Source organism: Micropterus salmoides, unplaced genomic scaffold (assembly GCF_014851395.1).
Source record: "Micropterus salmoides isolate LMB-PRFRI ecotype aquatic unplaced genomic scaffold, ASM1485139v1 Ms_hic_scaffold_7, whole genome shotgun sequence".
NCBI classification, from domain to species: Eukaryota; Metazoa; Chordata; class Actinopteri; order Centrarchiformes; family Centrarchidae; genus Micropterus; species Micropterus salmoides.
This window is the reverse complement of record NW_024044459.1, coordinates 3,046,864-3,069,661: the sequence shown is the minus strand read 5'-3', so window position 1 is coordinate 3,069,661 and position 22,798 is coordinate 3,046,864. Positions and strand designations below refer to the sequence as shown.

Here is a 22,798-nt window from a genome sequence, read left to right as displayed (position 1 = left end):
ACAGTGTTGTAGGCGCATATACTGTGGTCTGTCCGTCAGGTAGTCAACAATCCAGGACACAAGGGGGGGCATCCACCTGCATTGCTGTCAGCTTCTCACCCAGCAGGGCCGGCCTGATGGTGCTGAAAGCATTGGAGAAGTCAAAAAACATGACCCTCACAGTGCTTGCCGGCTTGTCCAGGTGGGCGTAGAGGCGGTTGAGCAGGAAGATGATGGCGTCCTTAACTCCCAGTCGGGGATAGTAGGCGAACTGGAGTGGGTCCCGGAGAGGTCTGACCATGGGCCACAGCTCTTCCAGAACCAGTCTCTCTAGGGTCTTCATTATGTGGGAGGTCAGTGCCACAGGTCTGTAGTCCTTGGAGCCACTGGGATGTGGCGTCTTTGGTACAGGAATGAGACAAGATGTCTTCAAGAGCACAGGGACCCTTTGGAGACTCAGGCTCAGGTTGAAGATAAGGACTCCACATAGCTGGGGTGTACAGGCTTTGAGCACCCCAGGGCGGACACCATCAGAGCCTGCAGCCTTGTTAGAGTGGAGTCTCCTCAGCTGTCTTCTCACCTGGTCAGCAGTGAGACACAGAAGTTACAGGTGGGGGAGGGGGAGAGGAGGAATTGTCAGACTGGAGAGGGCTGTTAACCTCAGAGCCAAAGGAAGGGGGAGTAGGGGTCTCCCAGGAGGGTGGGGGACAGTGAGGAGGAGGAGGGGGGAGTAGTGGGGTTGGAATTGTTTGAGGGCAGACAGCAGCTAAGTTAGTAGGGGGATGGGCAGAAGTCATAGTATCATATCTGTTAAAGAACAGATTAAGTTTTTTGGTCCTTTCCAAGCTGCCTTCCACTCCTGCTGCCAGTCGGCATGTTCCTCATGCTGCTCCAGACCTCCCAAATGTTGTTCAGCTGGAGTTTACGCTCCAGCTTCCTCCTGTACTTCTCCTTATCCTCCCTGATCTTCACATTCAGGTCCCCCTGAATGGCCCTCACCTCCTCCCTATTACCATCTCTGAAAGCCTTCCACTTTGCATTCAGGATGTCCTTGATATCCACGGTTTGTTGTTTGAGTAACAATGGACAGTTTTTGTTGGGACAGTGCAGTTCACACAGAAGTTTATATAATCTGTGATTCACTCAGTAAGCTCATCTATGTGCTCTCCATCTGGCTCACAGAGTGCATCCCATTCGGTCACCTCGAAACATCCCTGAAGTGTCTCATAGGCCTCCTCCGACCATCTCTTCACTGTCCTTGTGGTCGCAGGCGACCTTTTCACCAGAGACACATAACAGGGATTGAGGTGAACCAGGTTGTGGTCTGACCTGCCCAGGGGGAAGAGCTGTATGCATCCCTAACATTAGCATACAGCAGGTCCAGGGTCATCTCCCCTCTAGTATTGCAGCTCACATACTGGGTGAAGTTAGTTAGTGTGGTGGTCATGGTGACGTAGTTGCAGTCACCTGAGATCACTATGAGGGCACCCGGGTGTTGAATCTGGAGATCAGAAATGGTGGTGGGATGACATTACATGGCGACGTTGGGTTGGCAGAGGGCGGAATGTAAACAGCTACAGCGATGGTATGTGAAATTTTCCATGGCAGATTATATGGCCGGAGTCCCACAGCAAGCAGTTCAGTGTCCGGGCTACAGATACATTGATACACACCCGTAATGTGACACTGAAATTACGCCATCTGTTGTTGACTGGCAAGTACCCTGCCTTTACGCTTACCGCTCTCGGTGCAATCCCTTTCGGCCCGAACTGTCTGAAAGCCGTCGATGGAAACGTTGTGGTCAGGAATATCCTGGTGTAGCCAAGTCTCCGTGAAACACATTAAACTACGTACACTCCCAGAACTCATGCATTTTATTAGCCAGTGACCTCACATTGCCCATGATGAGAGAGTGGAGACACGGCTTATATCTCCTTTTCCTATGTCTCTGTTGTCTGGACCCCTCTCTCCTCCCTTGCCGTTTAGTTCCTCCTCTGCGTCTTCTGTGTGTCCTCCTGCTGATCTCAGTGGGGATGTCTGTGAGTCGGCTTCAGCGCGATCAGCTGGTCCCAGGTGTAAACAAAGCGACCATTTAGTTGAGTAACAACCAGACCAAAACTCTCTCAACTTGCATGAATAGAGGGAGTGTAGCTTAAATTAACTATAAACCAAAAATCACACACGTGAGATATAAAAAGATAAAGTTTAAAGTAAGACGACGAAGGGGAGCAACTGCAACAGGCTGCATGCACGGTTGGCGCATACGCACTTCACTTGATATATGCGATTGGCTGATTAGCTATTTCTGTTAAGAAGCAATTGAGAAGCCGGTGAGTGTATGGCCCTGAGCAGTGGATGGAATTTGCAAGCCAGCTGCTAATTTAAAACCAAATCTTAAATAAACAGTACAAATTACAGCAAGATATTGAATATCCCGGCAGACTCACCGTTTTACCTATCTGAACAGCATTTAAAACACTGTAAACCATTTGTTTACCATCTAGACAATGTCTGTGTCAATTTTTGAATAAAGATTAATGGGGATATGGATGTTAATTGACTTTACATATTTTGAAAAAGATAGAGTGACGGACTTCTGAATTCACCATAGCTTACAGTGAAGCAAATTTTGTCACTTTCGCTGGAAAAATCTTGCCGAACAAAACGGTAACGTCTGGGTCTGAAAAGTGAAGGTAATGTGGAAGTGCATTAAACATGCATTCCTTCTAATAGCCAGCAGGGACGGGACTCTGGTTGAAAGATTAAGTCTGATTGCACTGGAGTCAATGACAAAATTACCCTATTTCTCACTTTTTTTTTTATTACCTCATTAAACACTTTCCTGAGTTCATGGTCTCAGTCACTAGTTTCAAGTCTTCTTCAATACAGCATGATGTTCATTTAGTAAATGATGGTCCCATTGAGAGGAAAATGGATGATAAAGCAGAGTATGCTTTAGGGTGTGGTATCTTGTAAATGACAAGTCGCTACCACAGCAACCCGACGATCAGGATAGAGGCGAATCGGATCCACTGCACTGTGTACATTTAACTAGCGCCGTAATTTGATTTATGACCGTTTATGTAAAATTTAACATAAAAAAGAAGACATACTTTATTAATTCCACAAGGGGAAATTACTTTTTTTTTCACTCTGTAGTTTATGTTTTATATTATTAGTATTATACACACAGGCCACACACATGCACAGGACCTATATTAACAACACATGGAGAGATGTCAGAGCAAGGGGGCTGTCTCGGCGCCCCGAGTGGTTGGGGGTTCAGGGGCTTGCTGAAGGCCACCTTTGGCTGTGCCCAGGAAGTGGACTGTCCACACTCCGTATCCCTGGTCTAAGCCGGACTTGAACCAGCGACCCTCCGGTTTCCAGCCAAGTCCTGAGCTACTGCAGCTCCAAAATGTATGGAATATAAAAAAATCTGAGATTGTCATTTTTGTGGGAAATGGTCCAGATATACTATGGTAAAATGTTGATGCCATTTGGTCAAAATATGTAGGAAAAAATGGTTTTGTATCAAATGCCACACTGAAAATTGTGTCACAGACTTGCTCAGCATCCCCATTTGTAAGAATTTGCTAAATTATGTTACCATGCAGTTAGCAGCAACTGACAAGCCAGTATCCAGCCAAGCTGCATGCTGCAGTGGTCAGCAACTCGAGTAATGGTGGTCACTTTACCTGGTTCACTTCACTGTCTCGTGGCCGTGGCGGTCTGCTCTGCTGACTACTGATTTTGCTCTGTGTGTATGTTTGTGTAGGAGCTCCAGAGAGCAGGATTTCTATGATTTCAACACGGATTTGTTGATCACAATGTAATGTTAGCAAAATCACGGAAAAAATAGGGTACATCGATAGTGAGTTAACTGATTTTTGAAATCTGAGCAGGAACTCTGTTCCCTCCAGACTTTTACACCCAGAGTGGCAACCATTTGTTACAATAGCTTAAGTCAAGTTTGATTTATGAGCATTTATCTAGGCTTTAACTAAAAGATACAGGTGTAAAATGTATAATTTCAAAACAGATTGATGTATCAAAATTCAGCACAGACGAAATAGGAAATAGGATTTTGAGAAAACTCTCAGATGCAGATGAGTTGAGAGATTAAAATTCAAGAATCTATACCTTGGGGTTGCACTGTAACAATCAATCAAATCAAATGTCATTTTATATGACATGTCCGTTCCATGCTTGGCCCCCAGCCCATCTCTGGCTTGGACCCCTAAAGGTAGTTTATTTATCATTAAACACAAGGTTGTATAACAAAATTAATGTTTATTGTCCCTTTATACTACACATAGAACTTACATAGAACAGACAATTAAACGAATATTAAAACATGGTAACATGTAAAAATATAAAGTTATTTACATACATATACATAGATGACACAAATACACCCAGATACACATTCTGCAGTGCATTTTGTGAATTTAAGTCTGGGGTGAATGTAAAAGAGCAGCAACCAATGATAATATGGTTTCATCTTTACATTAAAAGACATTTGGGAAACAGTGTTCACTTTGACTACGTTTGAGCATCATCGATGTACATACAGAGTCCTCTCATCTTGCCGGAGTCTTGTGCACTGACAGCTTGGAACATGGTCTGCCCGCTGAGTGCTTGATCTGGAATGGAAGCAGATCTCTGTAAAGATGTGGGCAACAGTTTCTAACTTCCTGTTGCTTGGCCAACTTGAGTCCCATTTTGTACGGACTCTCTTTCCTCTCTTCTGAGTGATCACCAGCTGTGTTGCCTGGTCCGGTGGATCTAGCTCGGTGGATCGTCTCAAGGTCCACTGCTCTTTAATCCAAAACCCTGTATTCCTCTTCCAATGACTGTATTTCTTTCATAGGTTACACGTGTTTTTCAGTAATAAAGCCAGACAAATGAAAAACAAAAATGTCTCCAAGTTTGAAGGAGCGTTAGGCTGCTGCATGTACATGCGCTGCCATTCCCATAGCAATTCCAATAGGGTCCTTGCACTGGTCGGTGCTCAGGCCCTAATAATATTATTAATAATAATAATTAATAATAATAATGATGATGCAGAATACAATAACAATAGTGTGAATGCTGCTGAATCAGCTTTCACACTAATAAAGAGAATAAGCATCAGCATTCACACTTAACATCAGTGTCAAATTTGCATAGTACTAATGTGTACTGTGGTCCTCGTGAGCAACACTGGTACAACATTCCTTTCATGAGTTCACAGTCATTACCATTGTCTAAATTTTTTGCAATTTGTCTATCAACCTAATAAATTATTTGAAAATGATTAACTGGTGTTTAAAATGATACACTTAACACCCGTAATACTCTTTTCCTGCACATTTTTTTTTAGACAAATACCTGCTGACAATGAAAAGTACCTGTAATCTTAACCTCATGCTGCTGTTGTGTTTGCAGGATCCTGGCCACTGTGGGTGCTGATTTTGATCTAAGAACACTGAGGGCGGTGAGAGTACTGCGGCCCCTCAAACTTGTCTCTGGCATTCCAAGTAAGTTAATGTAACCAAGTATCTATCTGTTTCTAATTAGATGGAAATGAAGCAAGATGAAATTATGATTTCAGTTATACCAAGATAATACAATAATTTATTATTATTTCCTGAAAATTAATTTTTGTCCTCTAATGTTTTGAATTGAAAATATTTTGGAGAAGAAAGAGAAGGGGCAACCATAGCCTACAGTTTCATATGGCTTTTCTTACATTAAACGGGTTTAATGTCCCTAAAAGTTTTCAGTTTCTAATGTTTTACTTAATGATCCGCGACTGTGCTGACGGACTGGTTAGCTGCAGCGGAACGCAGTTTGGGCCAAACTAATACTTTCACTATTGATGGGAGGATACCGACTTGGACTGATCCTCGTTTTTTCTGGTTGGCTCATTGGCGCCAATCAAAGGAGTTCCCTTTGGGGCGAGTTTAATCCAAAACCTTTTGCCACCAGTTTGCTACGTTTTGTTGGTGCTGAACTCAGTCCAGGGTTGTGTGACAAGTGCAATAAAGACAGTAAATATGGCAAAAAGAAAGAATGAGGAAAAAGAAATGTGTGGTGCCGAAAAATTAAGAAGAAAAAGATGTTGGCACAAGACGCAGCTGAATGCGCCAAATTAAGTGACTGCTTCCTTGGTGAAAAAGTTGCTGTGGCAGGCAGGACCCAGCAGGAGAAGAAGTGCACAATTAGAAATGCATTTATTAAATACTGAAATTATTTATATATATATTTATATATGTATTTATATAGGCATAAATATTATATATAATATTTATTTATACAATTTTATTTATTTATATATTTATAATATTTATGATAAGCAACGGTTTGCAATGTGTTATCACTCAAAGACAACATCCTTCTATAAGCGAGGAATCTGTGTGTGTCTGTATATATATTAGCTGTTAAGGTCAGTGGAGATGATGTACAAGTACAGGGTGATGAAGGACCCAGTCATGTTGATGAGGAGGGAGAGAAGAAAGAGGAGGAGACAATGGAACCAGAAAAAACAGTGACAGGTACAGGGGCAGTGTGCAGGGCTGAGTAGGCAATCATATGTGAGATATGAGATAGAATTAGAAAATGTATTATTGTTAGTCACATTTATTACTGATGTTCTTCTCATGCATATGTAGCTGTACGATCAGTACAAGCAGAGGGAGAGTCCAGCACAGGGGAAGCTGAGCCAGACAGAGGCCTACTCAAAGCTGAAGATGAGGGATTTTTATGCAAACACAAACACAGTGCTCTATTTTATGGGACTGTGTTGTAGTTTTTGATTATATTTAACTATTTTAGCACTCTGATGGGCTGTACACATGACATGTTGGTAGCAGTATACTGTAACTTAAGTGTTCCAGCTCTGGCTATTTGAAATGTTTGCTACGTTCCCCTCCGATAAAGCCAGTTGCAGTATATAACGTTAGACCATTAGCTGTAACAGAGATGGGAAGTCAACGGCACCCACCAGTAAAACAAGAACAGCAGCATGAGGGGACCAGTTGCCAGGATGGATGATGCAGGGCTGTACAGAGTATTTCACTTGCATATATCCCAAAAAATAAATACATGGGAAGCGGGAAAATGATTTACGAGCACAGTATGCGAGTAAAGACTACAACCTACTGTAATTGTTCTGCAATTATGATTATTGACAATTGATCATTATTGAAGTATTTACTTTTTTGTATTTTCTTGCACATGGATTTTATAAATGGAAACATTCCACAAAAATTAAACTGCTGTAACAGTGGGCAGTGTTGGCAAAGTTACTTTGGAAATGTAATAGATTTCCGATTACAAGTTACCCTATTTAAAATGTAACAGTAGCCTAGGTTAACTACTTAACTTTCAATTACTCTTTATTCAAAGTAATTGAATTTACCACATTTCCTTGCTTTTCTAAATTTCTAATGAATGTTTTTCAACTGTTAACCAGACAGTTTGAGAGGCAGTTTAACTGCCAGATGTTGGTGCTGCAAATTCAGACATGAGAACCAATCAAGAACATCAAACTTTACTAAACACCTGTGGCTGGACCTGGCAAAGAGAGACATTGTGCACATGAAAACATGCTAAGCAACAAAATTAATATTATTTAACATATAGCCGAGTAACTGTGATTTAACTACACATTTTCCCCAGTAACTGTAACATATTAGTTACAGTTCATTTGTAATTAAATTACGTAACTAAATTACTTGTAACTAGTTACTTCTCAACACTGGTAACTGGAATATAATATTCATAATAGGCCTAAACTAGTGTACAGTATATGAAATTGATTGAATATACTGAGATTATGTAAGTAATATAGTAACATTATACTAACAGCTGACTTGAACAACAGCTTGCAGCTGACCTGCCGCCCAGTCGCGCATTCACGCCAAGGATGGTGCATTCAGTAACTCAGTACCGCAGCGTTACTTGGATTAGTAACTGTAATGATATTACTGTTTTGGAAATAGTAATCCATTACACTGCTAGTTACTGGGAAAATGAGTAAATTTAAAATGAGAAAAGTAATATTATTACAGTTTCTGCCCAACACAGTAGCCAAGCTATGAAATTAGTTTTAATTTAATGTTAGAATATTATACTAATAGAAATAATTTATACTCCACAGATTCTGTGCAACCAAAAAAAATTATTTTTAACAATTAAAATAATACTGATAAATTAAACTCAATCAGCAACAGAAAACTACTTCCTTAAAAGAGAAAGCAAGCATGTAACAAAATTTAATCATTGGGGACATGTCCCCACCACATTTTGAAATGGCTGATTTTGTCCCCATCACTTTTTGAAAGCATTTGTTAAAAACGTTCTGAACAACAGCTTGCAACAGCTTCTTGGTACAAGAATCCTGATCATGTGTGAGGCCACATACCAGATGAGCTAAACACCTTTTATGCTCGCTTTGATCTCCTCAACAAAGTGTCAGCGATAAAGTCTACTCCACCTCCAGAGGAACGGCCACTGTCAGTATCCACTGCAGATGTGAAAAGAGTCCTGCTGAGAGTGAATATGAGTTAAGCTGCTGGGACTGATAACATCAGTCTGTGTAGTGTTATATCCCACTGGGTGTGCCGTGGTATCTGGCACCAAGACGATAGCAGCAGATCCTTTCACACTGCAAGTTGTGAGGTGGGGCTTCCATGGATCAGGCTTGTTTGTCCAGCATATCCCACAAATGCTTGATTGGATTGAGATCTGGGGAATTTGAAGGCCAAGTCAACACCCTGGTGGTACCTCAATCCATTCCTGAACCATTTTTGCTTTGTGGCACATTATCCTGCTCAAAGATGCCACTGCCATCAGGAAATACCATTTCCGTGAAAGGGCGTTCATGTACTGCAACATAGCCCAATGTATCACACTGCCTCTGCTGGCTTGCCTTCTTCCCATAGTACATCCTGGTGCCATGTGTTCCCCAGGCATGCGACACACGCACCCATCCATCCACGTGATGTAAAAACATGATTCATCAGACCAGGCCCCCTTCTTCAATTGCTCCGTGGTTCAGTTCTGATGCTCTCATGCCCATTGTAGGCACTTTCAGCAGTGGACTGACAATACTTGTTTAATGTGCAAAATTCTGCCCATAATTTATTAACCTCTTGGAAACAGACACCTATTTCCAGGAAAAACGCCTAAAATAATATATACCCAAAATGAATCAGTAATAACTCAACCATTAGGCCTAGATGCAAAGATCTCCTTTGGTAGATCAGAAGCTAAAGAATATGAATCTATTTATTTTTCTATTAGAGAATACATACAATACAGGAAAATACGATATTTTCGTCCTCGCCTGGTATAAAATCTATATTTTAATAGCAATGTCACCATCAAAACCATCCTGTAGATTATAATGCAACTGAATATTTTCTAATACACCTGGAATACAACTGTAACTGTAAATTTGATTGTCCGAGGGGCAGAAAGTGACGTGAACGCGAGCATAGGCGGAGCGGGGGTGGCTTATTGGGCTTAAGCCCGAATGTTTTGTCAAAAGCCCCAGATCTTTTAGGTTTTTAAAATAAGTTCAACTTTGTTTCATTTCCCCTCAGTCTTTCTGACTGGAGCGACAAAATGACAGAGCAACAGCTGGCGGTAGAGCATCATTCAGTCAGTCAGCCGACCGCTAATAAACACTAAAGAAGAAGAAAGAACTCTTCTTCTTTGTCGTCGTGATAGGGGGCTGTTAGGGGCGCTGACTAACCAGCTGATGTTATGGACAAAGTTTTTTATGCGGAGAAGTGAACCTCACCGGCCACTCACACAGAGAAGCAGCATCAGACTGAAACGCGGACAAGTGTGACCTCCCTTTCCACAAATATTGGGAAATGCATTGTGAAACCATATGTCTTTTAACTCCAAATCAAACAAACTGACTAAGTATCTGTTAGTTACAATGACTTCACATTTTAACACATTTTCATCACAATTAGCTTAATTTCTAGCACTGTTAATTCCAGAAACAGAATTAGTTAGCCTGGCTTAACATTAAGACTGAAAACTGGCTAATTAATACATTGTATCTCGTTAGTTCAATCCACTCATAACCAGAAATGTAAAAACAACTACTACTAAAGGGGAGTTACGTGCTGGGATTATTTATATCAGCTTGTTGTCAAAGTGAGAAATGGTTCCCGCCGTAATTCCCCACCCAAACAAAATTACATTTCTAAACCAGTTACATATAACATGTTAATCAGTGATCTTGTGTCTGTATAATCAGGTGTCTGTACAGTTAGCTTGCAGCTAACGAGTTTGAATGAAGTATGTTTTACAAGGCAATTAGTTCAATGAAAGAAAAACTTGAATTCAGAAGGTGTACAGTAGTATCTTTCTGTTTGATAAAGAAAATAGGTGTAAGAATATTTTCTTTTTTGACATTTTTGAGTTAATTTTGTTTATTTATTAGACCAAAAAAACTAATGTTGTGTAAAATTGCAAACTCGCTGCTAGCACACTAGCTGAAACTACATGGTGGAGGGCTGAGCTATAATATCGGTATAAATAAATCGCCTCTTGAGGTACAAAGTGGTATTATGAGACAGGATGGGCCATGCTAGCTGGTTACCATAATAAGTTCAGTAGATGTCTCTGCAACTAAGAGCGTCACTTTGTGTTGAAAACTGGTGGGGACATAGGGGCTCAGATTAGGGGTGCACAGAGAAACTTAGCTCGCGAGACATCACAATACTCAATACACAATATTAGGTTAACGAGATGAAAAGATCCTTGAAAGTGTTTTAAAGATATCCTCAATTCTGAGATACAGGGACGGGGGGTCTGGGGGACCTCACCCAGGAAATTTTGATCATTAAAGACTTAATTTCCTGCATTCTGGTGAAGGTTTCTGCACCAATTTATGGGGGAAATGTTTTATTTATGTAAAAGGAAAAACAAAATTCAGGTAGCACATTACATTTCAAAATGTACACTGCTCAAAAAAATAAAGGGAACACTAAAATAACACATCCTAGATCTGAATGAATGAAATAATCTCATTAAATACTCCTTTCTTTACATAGTTGAATGTGCTGACAACAAAATCACACAAAAATTATCAATGGAAATCAAATTATCAACCCATGTAGGTCTGGATTTGGAGTCACACTCAAAATCAAAGTGGAAAACCACACTACAGGCCGATCCAACTTTGATGTAATGTCCTTAAAACAAGTCAAAATGAGGCTCAGTAGTGTGTGTGGCCTCCACGTGCCTGTATGACCTCCCTACAACGCCTGGGCATGCTCCTGATGAGGTGGTGGATGGTCTCCTGAGGGATCTGGATCCTGGATGAGCTGCACTACCTGAGCCACTTGTGTGGGTTGTAGACTCCGTCTCATGCTACCACTAGAGTGAAAGCACCGCCAGCATTCAAAAGTGACCAAAACATCAGCCAGGAAGCATAGGAACTGAGAAGTGGTCTGTGGTCACCACCTGCAGAACCACTCCTTTATTGGGGGTGTCTTGCTAATTGCCTATAATTTCCACCTGTTGTCTGTTCCATTTGCACAACAGCATGTGAAATTGATTGTCAGTCAGTGTTGCTTCCTAAGTGGACAGTTTGATTTCACAGGAGTGTGACCGACTTGGAGTTACATTGTGTTGTTTAAGTGTTCCCTTTATTTTTTTGAGCAGTGTATAAATATAACAGAATATAAAGCAGTGCAGCTCTAAAGTATTCTGTGTTGCTTTCAGATATGTTTCTCCCGTAGATCAACTTTTCTCATGTAATATCGTCCCTACTGAGGCAACATATATGTAGGCATGATTTAGTCTTTCCTCCTCTTTTGTTATGTTCACAGGGAGAGAACGGATAACATGGCCAAAAAGAAACTGTGTTAAGAAGTGTTAAAGTTCACATTTTTGGGTCATTTTATAATCAGTAGCTTGCTTTTTTTAAGTTAAGTTCCTTTTTTTGACAATGCACATTAGTTTCTTCTATAGTTTAATTCCATTGCATGTTTCTTAATGTGCAAATAAACTTTTCTAAAGGATTTTTCATTTCTTATTTAACTGCAAGCTATATTTCAGAATGTTTTAAAAAAGTGATGGGGACAAAATCAGCCATTTCAAAAAGTGGTGGGGACATGTCCCCAGTGTAAATGACTCCTATGTCTACAACACAATAAATAGACTACTCTCTGAGATAACACCAAAACTTTTATTTCTTCACATTCTGCTAATAATTTTAGTTTGAGTCTTTTTAACTTGTTCTTACACATTGCAACTTTTATGGAAAAGGTTGCAGATTGTCAGCCTCTGCTGGTAGAATATGCAGTCCACTGTCCAATCACTATAAACATCTAAGAAAGAAAAACGTGTTAAGTCTCCTCTTGCGTGTGGCATCACTTGTCACAGGCACGAAGCATTTTAGTTTGAGTTTCTAGATACGGTTGATAGGATGTTATCTCAATGGTTGCTAACAAAGCAAAGTAACCATTTTCCCCATTTTTCTCTCCCCATTAACATGGTAGGAGAACCTGTGAAAGAAATCAGACATTATGAATGAATTTTGAAATCTGATTAATAATTAAGCGTTACCATCAATTGCTAGTAGGGTGAAGCATTTGGAGTTCTACATATAATAACTTGAGCTTCACTCTTATTAAATAAACCAGAATGTATACAAACAAAATGTATTAAAAAGAAAAAAACATGAGATGAAACCTAACTAAAATGCAGTGTGAGTTCCTTTGATCTGCACCGTATGTTAAGCAGTATGGACACACGTGTTGCTTTAAAGTTCACTTTGTGTGGTTATGTTTAAGACCAAATTGAAGTATGTGATGTATTAACGGTACCTTGTTAGAAAGCTTGCAATCAAAGACTGTGTATGAGTGAACAAAAATGTTAATAGTGAACGTATTGAATCAGTAAACTGATAACATATTTAATTTGTTTTCGACCAAAATATCCAATCTTCCAATTAAAAATCCACTTGTGACAACAGCATTATTAACATATAACGTTTTATGTTTAATTTGTTGGTTTGAAATATTTTTTCACAGATGCTTCCCACAGATCAAGAATAATCTCCACAATGAAGCTTATATGATATATACAATGAAGCTTTTCCTTACAGTATGAATTTACAGGCCTCTTACTCATTTCCTAAGCAATGATGAAGAAACATTTAAAATTCATTTTTACGCTTTTGAAATGCCATTAACCATATTGAGACAATCTGGCATCTTGTGTTTGGTTTGTGAACCTGTAGCCTGAATTACTTTCCACATCTCGGATGACAGAAATCTGCTAACATGAACACAATGTCAGACTGGATGAATGAAGTGAAACAAAATAGGAATTCAGTCTAATTTTCAGGTTAGCAAACGAAAATTGTTTATTTCAAGCAAATTGCCTTCATTGCAAAACTTAGATTATATAAATATGTAACCATTGTGATTTAGAAATTGCATTACCATTAAGAACATCAGTCAGTACTTCAAGGGACCTGTTGCATGTCATACCCCCCCCCCCTCCCATGTCTGTCATCATACTGTCACTCTCCAATGAAGGCAAAGCCAAAAGCTAAATTAATAAAATAAAATGGTCTCAAACTTATTTTCAAAAGCACATTTCTCTTGTCTGCGTCAGGTCTGCAGGTGGTATTGAAGTCCATTATGAAAGCCATGGTACCTCTGCTGCAGATTGGCCTGCTGCTCTTCTTCGCCATCCTCATGTTCGCCATCATCGGCCTCGACTTCTACATGGGCAAGTTCCATCGCACCTGTTTCAGGATAGACACAGGTAAGCTAGAGGAGAACAAGGGATAAACAAGTTCATGGTATTAACCTAGGCATAATTTGATCTCCATCATCCCTGTGTCAAGGATGTATTGCCGAAGGCATTGTTAATTAATTGTATAGTTATGTATATGATAAATTTCTTCTCTTTTTTTGTTCCGCGGTGAAAAACACCCCATTCTCAAGTAATTTACTGAGGTTTCTGCAAAGTACAAACTATTTGCTTCATCTCCCATTCCTGACATATATTGCAACTGTATGTATGTAGCTTATATGTAAGGGCTTTTGTATATAAATAAATGTAGGGCCATTGTTTTATTTTGTGTTATTTCATGTGTAGCATGAAAGGAATACAAACTTTTATTTCATTATACAAATAAACAACCTTGTAACCTTGACTAACAAAGTTTTTATAAGAGGATGCCCCTCTTCTATGGTGTATTCTAGTTAGATCTCAAGCTGGCTAAGGGATGATGATGGGAGGTGGGTACTGGATTTGTTTTAGTTTTTGTATTTGTCTTTAAAAAATTATAAAACTCATTTTAATTTCATTTATTTCAAAATTTAATTTTATTAAAATTACTTGACCCAAAATGTTAAATCATTTTAATCTCAGCCTAAAGTATATTTGCCATTTACCACACTGAAAGTGTGCAGAATTAGCTGTGGTTGGTTGCTTTTGTTGTCAGTGATATTTTTCAGCTACCATTAGATGAAACGGACATTTAAAGTATTGAGAGACTGTATAAATTTTGTCCAAACAGATCCACTGTAACAGCCCTTTCTACACAGAGCATTACAGGGAACAACTAAAGGAAAGCTGTGATGCAGTGTGTATTTTATTTAGCTATGAAAACAGATCTAAATTACTTCACTACTTTTGCTATCTTCAAACCTGCTACAGTGTGTTGTGCAGCTGTAGTATGAGAAGTATAACATGTAATCAGTATTACAAGAGACTCATTATAGATTTGTCTGTATCCCCAGCAGGGCAAATTAAAAGAATATGCCAACAACGCACACACACACACACACACACAAAGAAACAAATAAACAAACGCATATCTAAATTAAAACAGGACAAGGGAGGTATTGCCCTTCTAATAGATATGCAGTAGATGTTCTATTTACAAAGAATACAGATAACTATATTAGAATGACAAAATGTAGACACAGAATGACAACATTAGGTAAATAAAGTGCAAAAATAAATGAAGACATAGCAGATGTTGAGCAGCTTCCAGTGTGCCATAAAGACCTGTAAAGAACACAGACTACAGACACAAGAGGCATCAAAGTGCACATAGATATTATGGAATTTAAGCTCTGTATACTTTATAATTACATAATAATCACAATCAAAAATGATTTCAAAATTAAAGGTCTGTCATACATGTTTGTATCAACAGTGAAGAGTCAGCACTGTTTGAACTCCAATCGTAAGTCGCTGTGGATAAAAACATCATTATGTCACATGTACTTTGCTTAAATGTTGTCATCTTGTGTATTTAATTTGTCCAGCCTTCTCTGAAAATACCTCAGCATGTTTGTGTACTTTGTTTCTGTATGTGATAGTGTGTGAATGTATATGTTTGGGTGTTTTGTGGATGTAGGCGAGCAGGCAGCAGATTTCCCCTGTGGCCTGGAGGCTCCGGCCAGGACCTGTGATAATGGCACCACCTGTAAGGAGTACTGGATCGGACCCAGCTTTGGCATCACCAACTTTGACAATATCCTCTTTGCTGTTCTCACCGTTTTCCAGTGCATCACTATGGAGGGATGGGTGGACATCCTCTACAACGTGAGTCCACTTTAGGGAAACACATCTGGCCCTTACGCTGTTTTTGACGCACTATGTCTGTTAGGTGGTAGCAGATGGATGGGGTTTACTGCGTTGTTGAGTTGTGGAGGGATGTACTGTTGCCTGGTTTCAGAATCTCTGAATCATCGCCCACAGCTCATATTTGTCAGAGATTCAAATAGGTTAGTGTTGTGGTCACTGACTGCAGTTTTCCCTGGTTGCAGAAATGCTTGTCCAGTCAGAGCTTTGTGGGCGGGATTGTGAATGGGGACACCGTGTATATAACTACATAGCTAGTACGCTAGCTACATTAATTATTTTATAGGTTGAGTTGCATCTTCTCCTTTTTATATGTAAAACTGGATCTGTGCAAGACAGTGAACCCGCATTACTCCCGATAGTCAGACCTGTGCTTTGCATGGTGTGTGTGTGGGTGTGGGTGTGAGAATGGGTGAATGAGAGGCAAATTGTAAGGTACTTTGGATGAAAGGGCTACAGAAAGCTTACAGAAAAAACTACTCTCCAAGTTAACTGGAATTACTTTCTGGAATTCTTAAATGTGGCCTGATCTACATCTAAGTAACAACAATGAACAAACACATTCTGTTTTAACTAATAACCCACAAATTATAGTATTGTACTTGTCCATATTAATTGAAACATTCAGTGTAGGTTGGAAAAGCTAAGTGAACTTCTAGACTAATCACCTCAATATACGCTAATTTAGGGTAGTAATTTGCAAACCTGATGTCCAGTCAATGTAATGAGTTTGGAGCTGTTGATTTGAGCTACTTGTAAAAAACACTCAAACGATTTAAGTTTGGTATTCACAAAACGCCTCAGCCATGGGCGTCACCAGACTCTTTTTACTGGGGCACATGCTCCAGCATCTTTTTTGGACGTGTAGGGGCTCCGCAGTCAAGTTAGCAATTGGGAACATCTGCAACGTCCAGTAAAGTTAGCAATGATATATACAGTCCCCTCCAAAAGTATTAGAACGGTAAGGCAAATTCCTTTATTTTTGTTGTTCACTGAAAACATTTGTGTTTAAGATCAAAAGATGAGTATGAGACAAGAGTTCAGAATTTCAGCTCTCATTTCCTGGTATTCACATCTAGATGTGTTAAACAACTTAGGACATATCACTGTTTGTATTAGACCACAGCATTCTTGGGTGAGCAAAAGTAATGGAACAAATAATCTTAAAGTAAATAACATTTAATATTTGGTGGCATAACCCTTGCTTGCAATAACTGCCTCAAGCCTGCGACCCATCGACATCACCAAACTGTTGCATTCTTCATTTGTGATGCTATTCCAGGCTTTTACCGCAGCCTCTATCAGTTCTTGTTTGTTTTGGGATGTTTCTCCCTTCAGTCTCTTAAGGAGGTGAAATGCAGCTCTATTGGGTTAAGGTCAGGTGACTGACTTGGCTGGTCTAAAACCTTTCACTTTTTCCCCTGATGAAGTCCTTTGTTTTGTTGGCAGTGTGCTTTGGCTCATTGTCCTGCTGCATGATAAACTTCCTCCCCATTAGTTTCAATGCATTTCTCCGGAAATGTTTCTGTACACTTCTGAATTCATTCATCAAGATTGCGTTCCAGAACTTTTGCGGCTCATCTCTGTACTACCTTGCAAATTTCAGTCTGGCCTTCCAATTCTTCCTGCTGCTGAGTGGTTTGCATCTTGTGGTGCGGCCTCTATATTTCTGCTCTCTGAGTCTTCTTCCAACAGTGGATTGTGATACCTTCACCCTGCACTGTGGAGGTCGTTGGTGATGTCACTTACTGATGTTTTGGGGGTTTTCTTCACAGCTCTCACCATATTTCTGTCATCAACTACTGTTGTTTTCCTTGGCCGACCTGTTCGACGTCTGTTGCTCAGTACACCAGTAGTTTCTTTCTTTTTCAGGACATTCCAAATTGTTCTTCTTGCTATACCCAATGTTTGTCCAATGGCTCTGGTCGACGTTCCTTCTTTTCTCAGCTTGACAGTGGCTTGCTTTTCTCCCCTAGACAGCTCTCTGGTCTTCATGTTGGTTTATCCTCTTTATCAGGAAATGCAGTCTTTATAGGTTTGAACCAAGGATGAAAACTTAGACTAGTCATGCAGAGCTATTTAATGTTTGGACAATCAACCTAAAAGGCAACACCTGGGCTACAAGAAACATCTGTCAGCCACATGTTCCAATAGTTTTGCTCACTTGAAAAATGGGTGGGTTCAAACAAAGGGCGATATGTCCTGAGTTGTTTAACACATCTAGATGTGAATACCAGGAAATAAAAGCTGAAATTCTGAAACTCTTGTCTCATACTCATCTTTTGATCTTAAACCCAAATGTCTTCAGTGAACAACAAAAACAAAGGAATTTGCCTTACTGTTCCAGTACTTTTGGAGGGGACTGTATGCAACGTCTGGTTACACTTTCAAAATAAAACTACTGGTTAATGTTAAACGGTATGTTGTTAACAATATGAAACGTGGCAAAAACAAGTCAGTGTTGAATGCGAGTCTTTACAACGTTGATGAGAGGACAAAGAGGGACTTTCCACCTGTGCACAAGAAGAGAAAATGAGTGACTTTTGGGAACAGCAGTCTGGTAAACGTGTTCTCTCAGGGCTGAACGATTTGGGGAATAAATCTAATTGCAATTTTTCTGCCAGATATTGTGATTGCAATTTGATTTGCGATTTTTTATTTTTTTTTACTGAAGTTTTGCTGAAGTTCAAGATTCACTGCCATTCTATTTTGACGGAAGCTGCGTCAAGCAGCACAGAGCAGATGAACCAGGCAGGAAGACTCCCGATCGTACATCAACAATAAACATTTAAACAGTTAAAACAGTTAAAACAGTTAAAACACACAGAAAAAGAAACAATTTAACTACGCAGCCTACTTAACCACAGTAGAACTGCAAAAATCAAGGATAACTGAACAAATCAGCAAGTCAGCAAAATCAGACAGGCAAAACACTCTTCTGAAATGTGGATATGTAACATTAGCCTGCAGAGAGCAGAACGGGCTCATAGAGAGCTGTTGAAGCACACAAAACTTAGGGCGGCTGTGGCTCAGGAGGTAGAGCGGGTTGGTCGTTAATCGGAAGGTCGACGGTTCAATCCCTGTCTTTGCTCCTAAACAAGGGATTAATAACTATAAACAAAAGGAGAACCAAAAACCTCTCTAAGTCGTTGTTTTAAACAGAAACACAGGAAGCGCAGCACCCCTAAACCTAGTGGGTCTAATACAATAAATAAAAATATACTATACTAAAAGTGTAAATGGTATCAGTAATAAGCTGATCCCTGGCCCAATTCTGCAGACCAAACAAACACTTAAATCGCTTAATTGTTCAAAACAGTAAGTGTTACCAACTCTCAGTAACACTAACTGGAGACACACAGGACTCTAGGTCACAACACAACAAGAAGGTGCTTGTTGCCAGTCTTACAACTCAAACTATGCAAGTGTGGGCAAGATACTGAACCCCGATTTGCCCCTGGCGGCTGTTCTGTCAGTGTATGAATGAGTGTGAATGTTAGTTTCCGTTTGAGCACTTATAATATGAATGTGTATGACTGGTGAATGTAGTGTAAAAAGCTTTGAGTGGTTGAAAAGACTAGAAAGGTGCTATACAAATACGGAACATTTACAGAACAACAAGTCAACAATGTGTAGGCCAAACCCTCCGCTCTGCTCACACTTAAGTGTGAGATGACGATGGACAAAACCGTGGCACAGATGCTGCCTGTGTCAGTTCGGCTGGCGCCATCATCCCATGTTTTTCTTCAGTTTTGATTTTCTCGTTTTTTTTAAATGTATTTGCCCTGTTGGAGGATCATGGCGCTTGTAATTGGCGAGCAAGGATGTCAAACAAGGATGACAACGGGATGAATTTGTAACTGCATGAGTGTTTAAAACGGGTCAGATTTGCTGTATGGTGTGAAGAAACCAGATTGAAATTTGAAGCAAAATGTATTTATTGCTCTTAAATGTACTTAAGACATAACACTAAACTAAACTTACTTATTTACTAAGAAGCTTATTAATCGTTCAACTTAAATCTCATCGCTGCTCACTCTTAATCATGCCCCCCACTATATTCATTAAACTTTCATATAAATTGTATCACTACTATAATACTAATTGTAGGTTGTTTTCATTTATTAAATCTTTGTGCAAGAAAAACATTGGTCTACATTGGTCTGTAATTTATTTATGCTAAGTACTAACAAAAAATTTTCATTCACCATTCTTGCACAAAAATAACTTTAGGTTGCATCGCACATCGTAAATAATTTTTCTGGTTTGCACGTATCTATTTTACAGGCAAATGTATGTGAAAAACTCTGTTTAGCAACGCATCATCCATCCTGAACCCGTCGCACTGCTTTTCTTCTTCTTCTTGTTTTATTTGCTGGTGCTGTCGACTTACCTTCTGTTACAGAGCTGTTCTACATGCTGCCACTGGCTTTATAAATAAATAAACGGGAGATTTACTGGGAAATATTTTAACGGGAAAAACAGTAAAATACAGGAGAAGCCCAGGGGAAACGAGAGGGTTGACAGGTGTGCACATCTACGCCAATCAAACACAAGAAACCTGAAATGAACATAAACAACAACCAATGAACACCCCTAATCTGTGTGTTACTCAACTTTAGATCCCTCTTGTGTGAAACAACACGACACGCTGATCTGCTGTTAGATACCGTCAAAAAGATATTATATGGCGGCATCATACCGAATACGAATACCCGCCACATTGGCGGGTAGCCTTTCAACATTTAGCCGCCAAACGGAAAATCTTCCTGCATTTGGCGCTTGGCGGGTGTTAATTTCCAGCCCTGGTGAAAACATGCGTTCATACGCACATGCACAAAATGAAACTCGCACATTCCAGGAGAATGGTCCAGCTGAGCGGTGCTACAGTCTGCAGCTCGACCTTATTGCATTCCAGCAGACAACACATGTATGTGAGAGCACTCATAATTTTGAAACGAGACAATAGTTCTTCTCTCAGTGAGTGTTTAGTTACAACTATGGACTAATGCAAGATGGAAAGCAATGGATTCACAGTGACTATTAAAATGTTGATTAGCAAAGAAGACTGGGCAATATGGATGCACATCTTTCAGTAAATAATAAGCATCACACATTCAGCCAAGTTATACTATAAATAGTTATTTTACCTTTGAAAATGTATTAAAGGAAACCTGGGGAGCCAGTTTGAATGGGCCTGATGCAGCTGATAAAATAAATATCTGGCAAGTATTGGTATCTGTACTTTACAGAGGATATGCTTAAATTTATCAGTAGAGTAGATGCTGGATCATCAGCCAGTACAAGCACAGACCCAGCTCAGAAATACAGACAGCCTCAGTCAGTATGAGCACAGCCAGAGATGCACAGCCAGCATTAGTCTTATCAGCCTTTATGAGGTCCATTCAAATCAGCAGTGGATTTTTCTAGAAGAGGTTTCTATTCAGGTTTATTACAGAGACGGACTGTTTTAAAGGAGGGAGGATTGTAGTGAGATCACTATGCTGCGTCATGCGACTGTACAGCAATGGCAAATTGTTTACTTGGCTCACAAGTCAGATAGGAGGGCCCCATAGCAAGTTTTCTTACGTGTGTGTGTGCGCTTATGCTTCGGTCAAAGCCCTTTCTGACATGACAGTGCCAATATTAATGGGCTAAGCAAGGGAAGCTGGTAAGGCACATACTAACGCATTTCATACACTTCAATGAAAAATATATCAAAATCAAAAATGTACATTGGGGATGAGGGGGCCTGTGCCCCAGTAGAGTTTTATGTCTAGCAACGCCCCTTGCCTCAGCTGATGTGAACCATGCCTCAGGGAAAAGACCTCTCTGAAACCTTATATCAATAATTATTGATTTGTAGTTAGTACAATCATCCCCAAGAGTTTAGATATCCATCCATCAGACAAGTTTTCGACAAACAGAGACAACTGTTAACTCTTGCAAATCTCCCTGGATTGGCCGCACATTGAAGAAACCATTGCTCTCCAAAAAAATAACATTGCTGCACACCTGAAGTTTGCCAAAGAGAGCATCTGGATACCCCACAATACTACTGGTGCTTGGGAAGAAAACACAGCACTACATCTGGCATAACAAAGGCACAGCATATTGTCATGAAAACATCACCCCAACGGTAAAGTATGGTGGACGGAGCATTATGATTTGGGTTTGCTTTGCTGCTTCAGTGCCTGGGAAACTTTCAATCACGGAAGGGAGGATGACTGTACAAGTTTAGCAAGACATCTTGTCAGGCTGAAAATGTCAGGCTGTCACTCTGCCAGTTGAAGCTCACTAGAGGTTGGGTTATGCAGCAGGACAATAACCCAAAACACCAAAGTGAATCTACCTCAGAATGGCTCTACAAAAAGAAAATACTCTTTTTGGAGTGGCCCAGTTAAAGCCTAGACCTTAACCCAAAAGAAATGCTCTGGACACACCTCAAGTAAGCCATTTACAGTAGACATCCAAAGAACCTGGTGGAACATGTAGTGATCACAATTAATGTTTCCCCACATTCACAAACACACTGCAGTGTCGTTTATGACTCTGGAATTCCATGGGGAATTGAATAAACCCCTTCTGAGACTCCTCAAGATCTGCCAACTGACTTCTCCCTTATCTAATAGTAATGAGCAAAACTGTGTTGTTTAACACTTATTAATAGTGTTAAAATTAATGTTTGACAGTTAAAGTGGTTACAATCTCACCCAACTGGTTGAATGATTTGCTGCAATATCTGTTGGTTAAACTGTGTTTCCCTGAATTTTTTCTTATAATAAAGCCCCAGAAAAGGAAGACATGTAAGCACTCATATCTAGGGACAGAGAAAAGACCCACTCATGCTGGATCTCCAATCCCTTGAACAGGCACTCATCCCTGTGTGCACTTCCAGGAACAACACCCCATCCAGCAACTTCTACATGCCCCAGATCCACCTCTCATTCCTGGGGAGACTTCCAAGAACCAGTATCCCACCTCGGGGCACCTTGCCCACCAGCCGAACCTGCGGACGCACTCTTTAGCACCCCTCCCTGGGTTTCACCCAAATAGTTGTACCTGCCAAATTCCTGAATTCATACTGTAAGTCAGGGCTTAGTAAGTCATGGGCCAAAAATGCCCGGGCCGATTTTTTGTCCATTCAGCACAATATAGTAGGTCTGCAAACACAGAACAGACACACTATCCT

At 40.1% G+C, this 22,798-nt stretch overlaps 1 protein-coding gene across 1 annotated transcript in view; it reads left to right on the top strand.

Moving 5' to 3' along the window:
* cacna1ba (calcium channel, voltage-dependent, N type, alpha 1B subunit, a) overlaps positions 1-22,798 on the top strand; it is a 254,241-nt gene that overhangs the window by 37,618 nt on the left and 193,825 nt on the right. Inside the window, exons 4-6 of the mRNA XM_038704210.1 lie at positions 5,410-5,501; positions 13,618-13,770; positions 15,380-15,567. Of these exons, the coding sequence (XP_038560138.1) occupies positions 5,410-5,501; positions 13,618-13,770; positions 15,380-15,567 (433 nt within the window). The remainder of the gene's footprint in view (positions 1-5,409; positions 5,502-13,617; positions 13,771-15,379; positions 15,568-22,798) is intronic.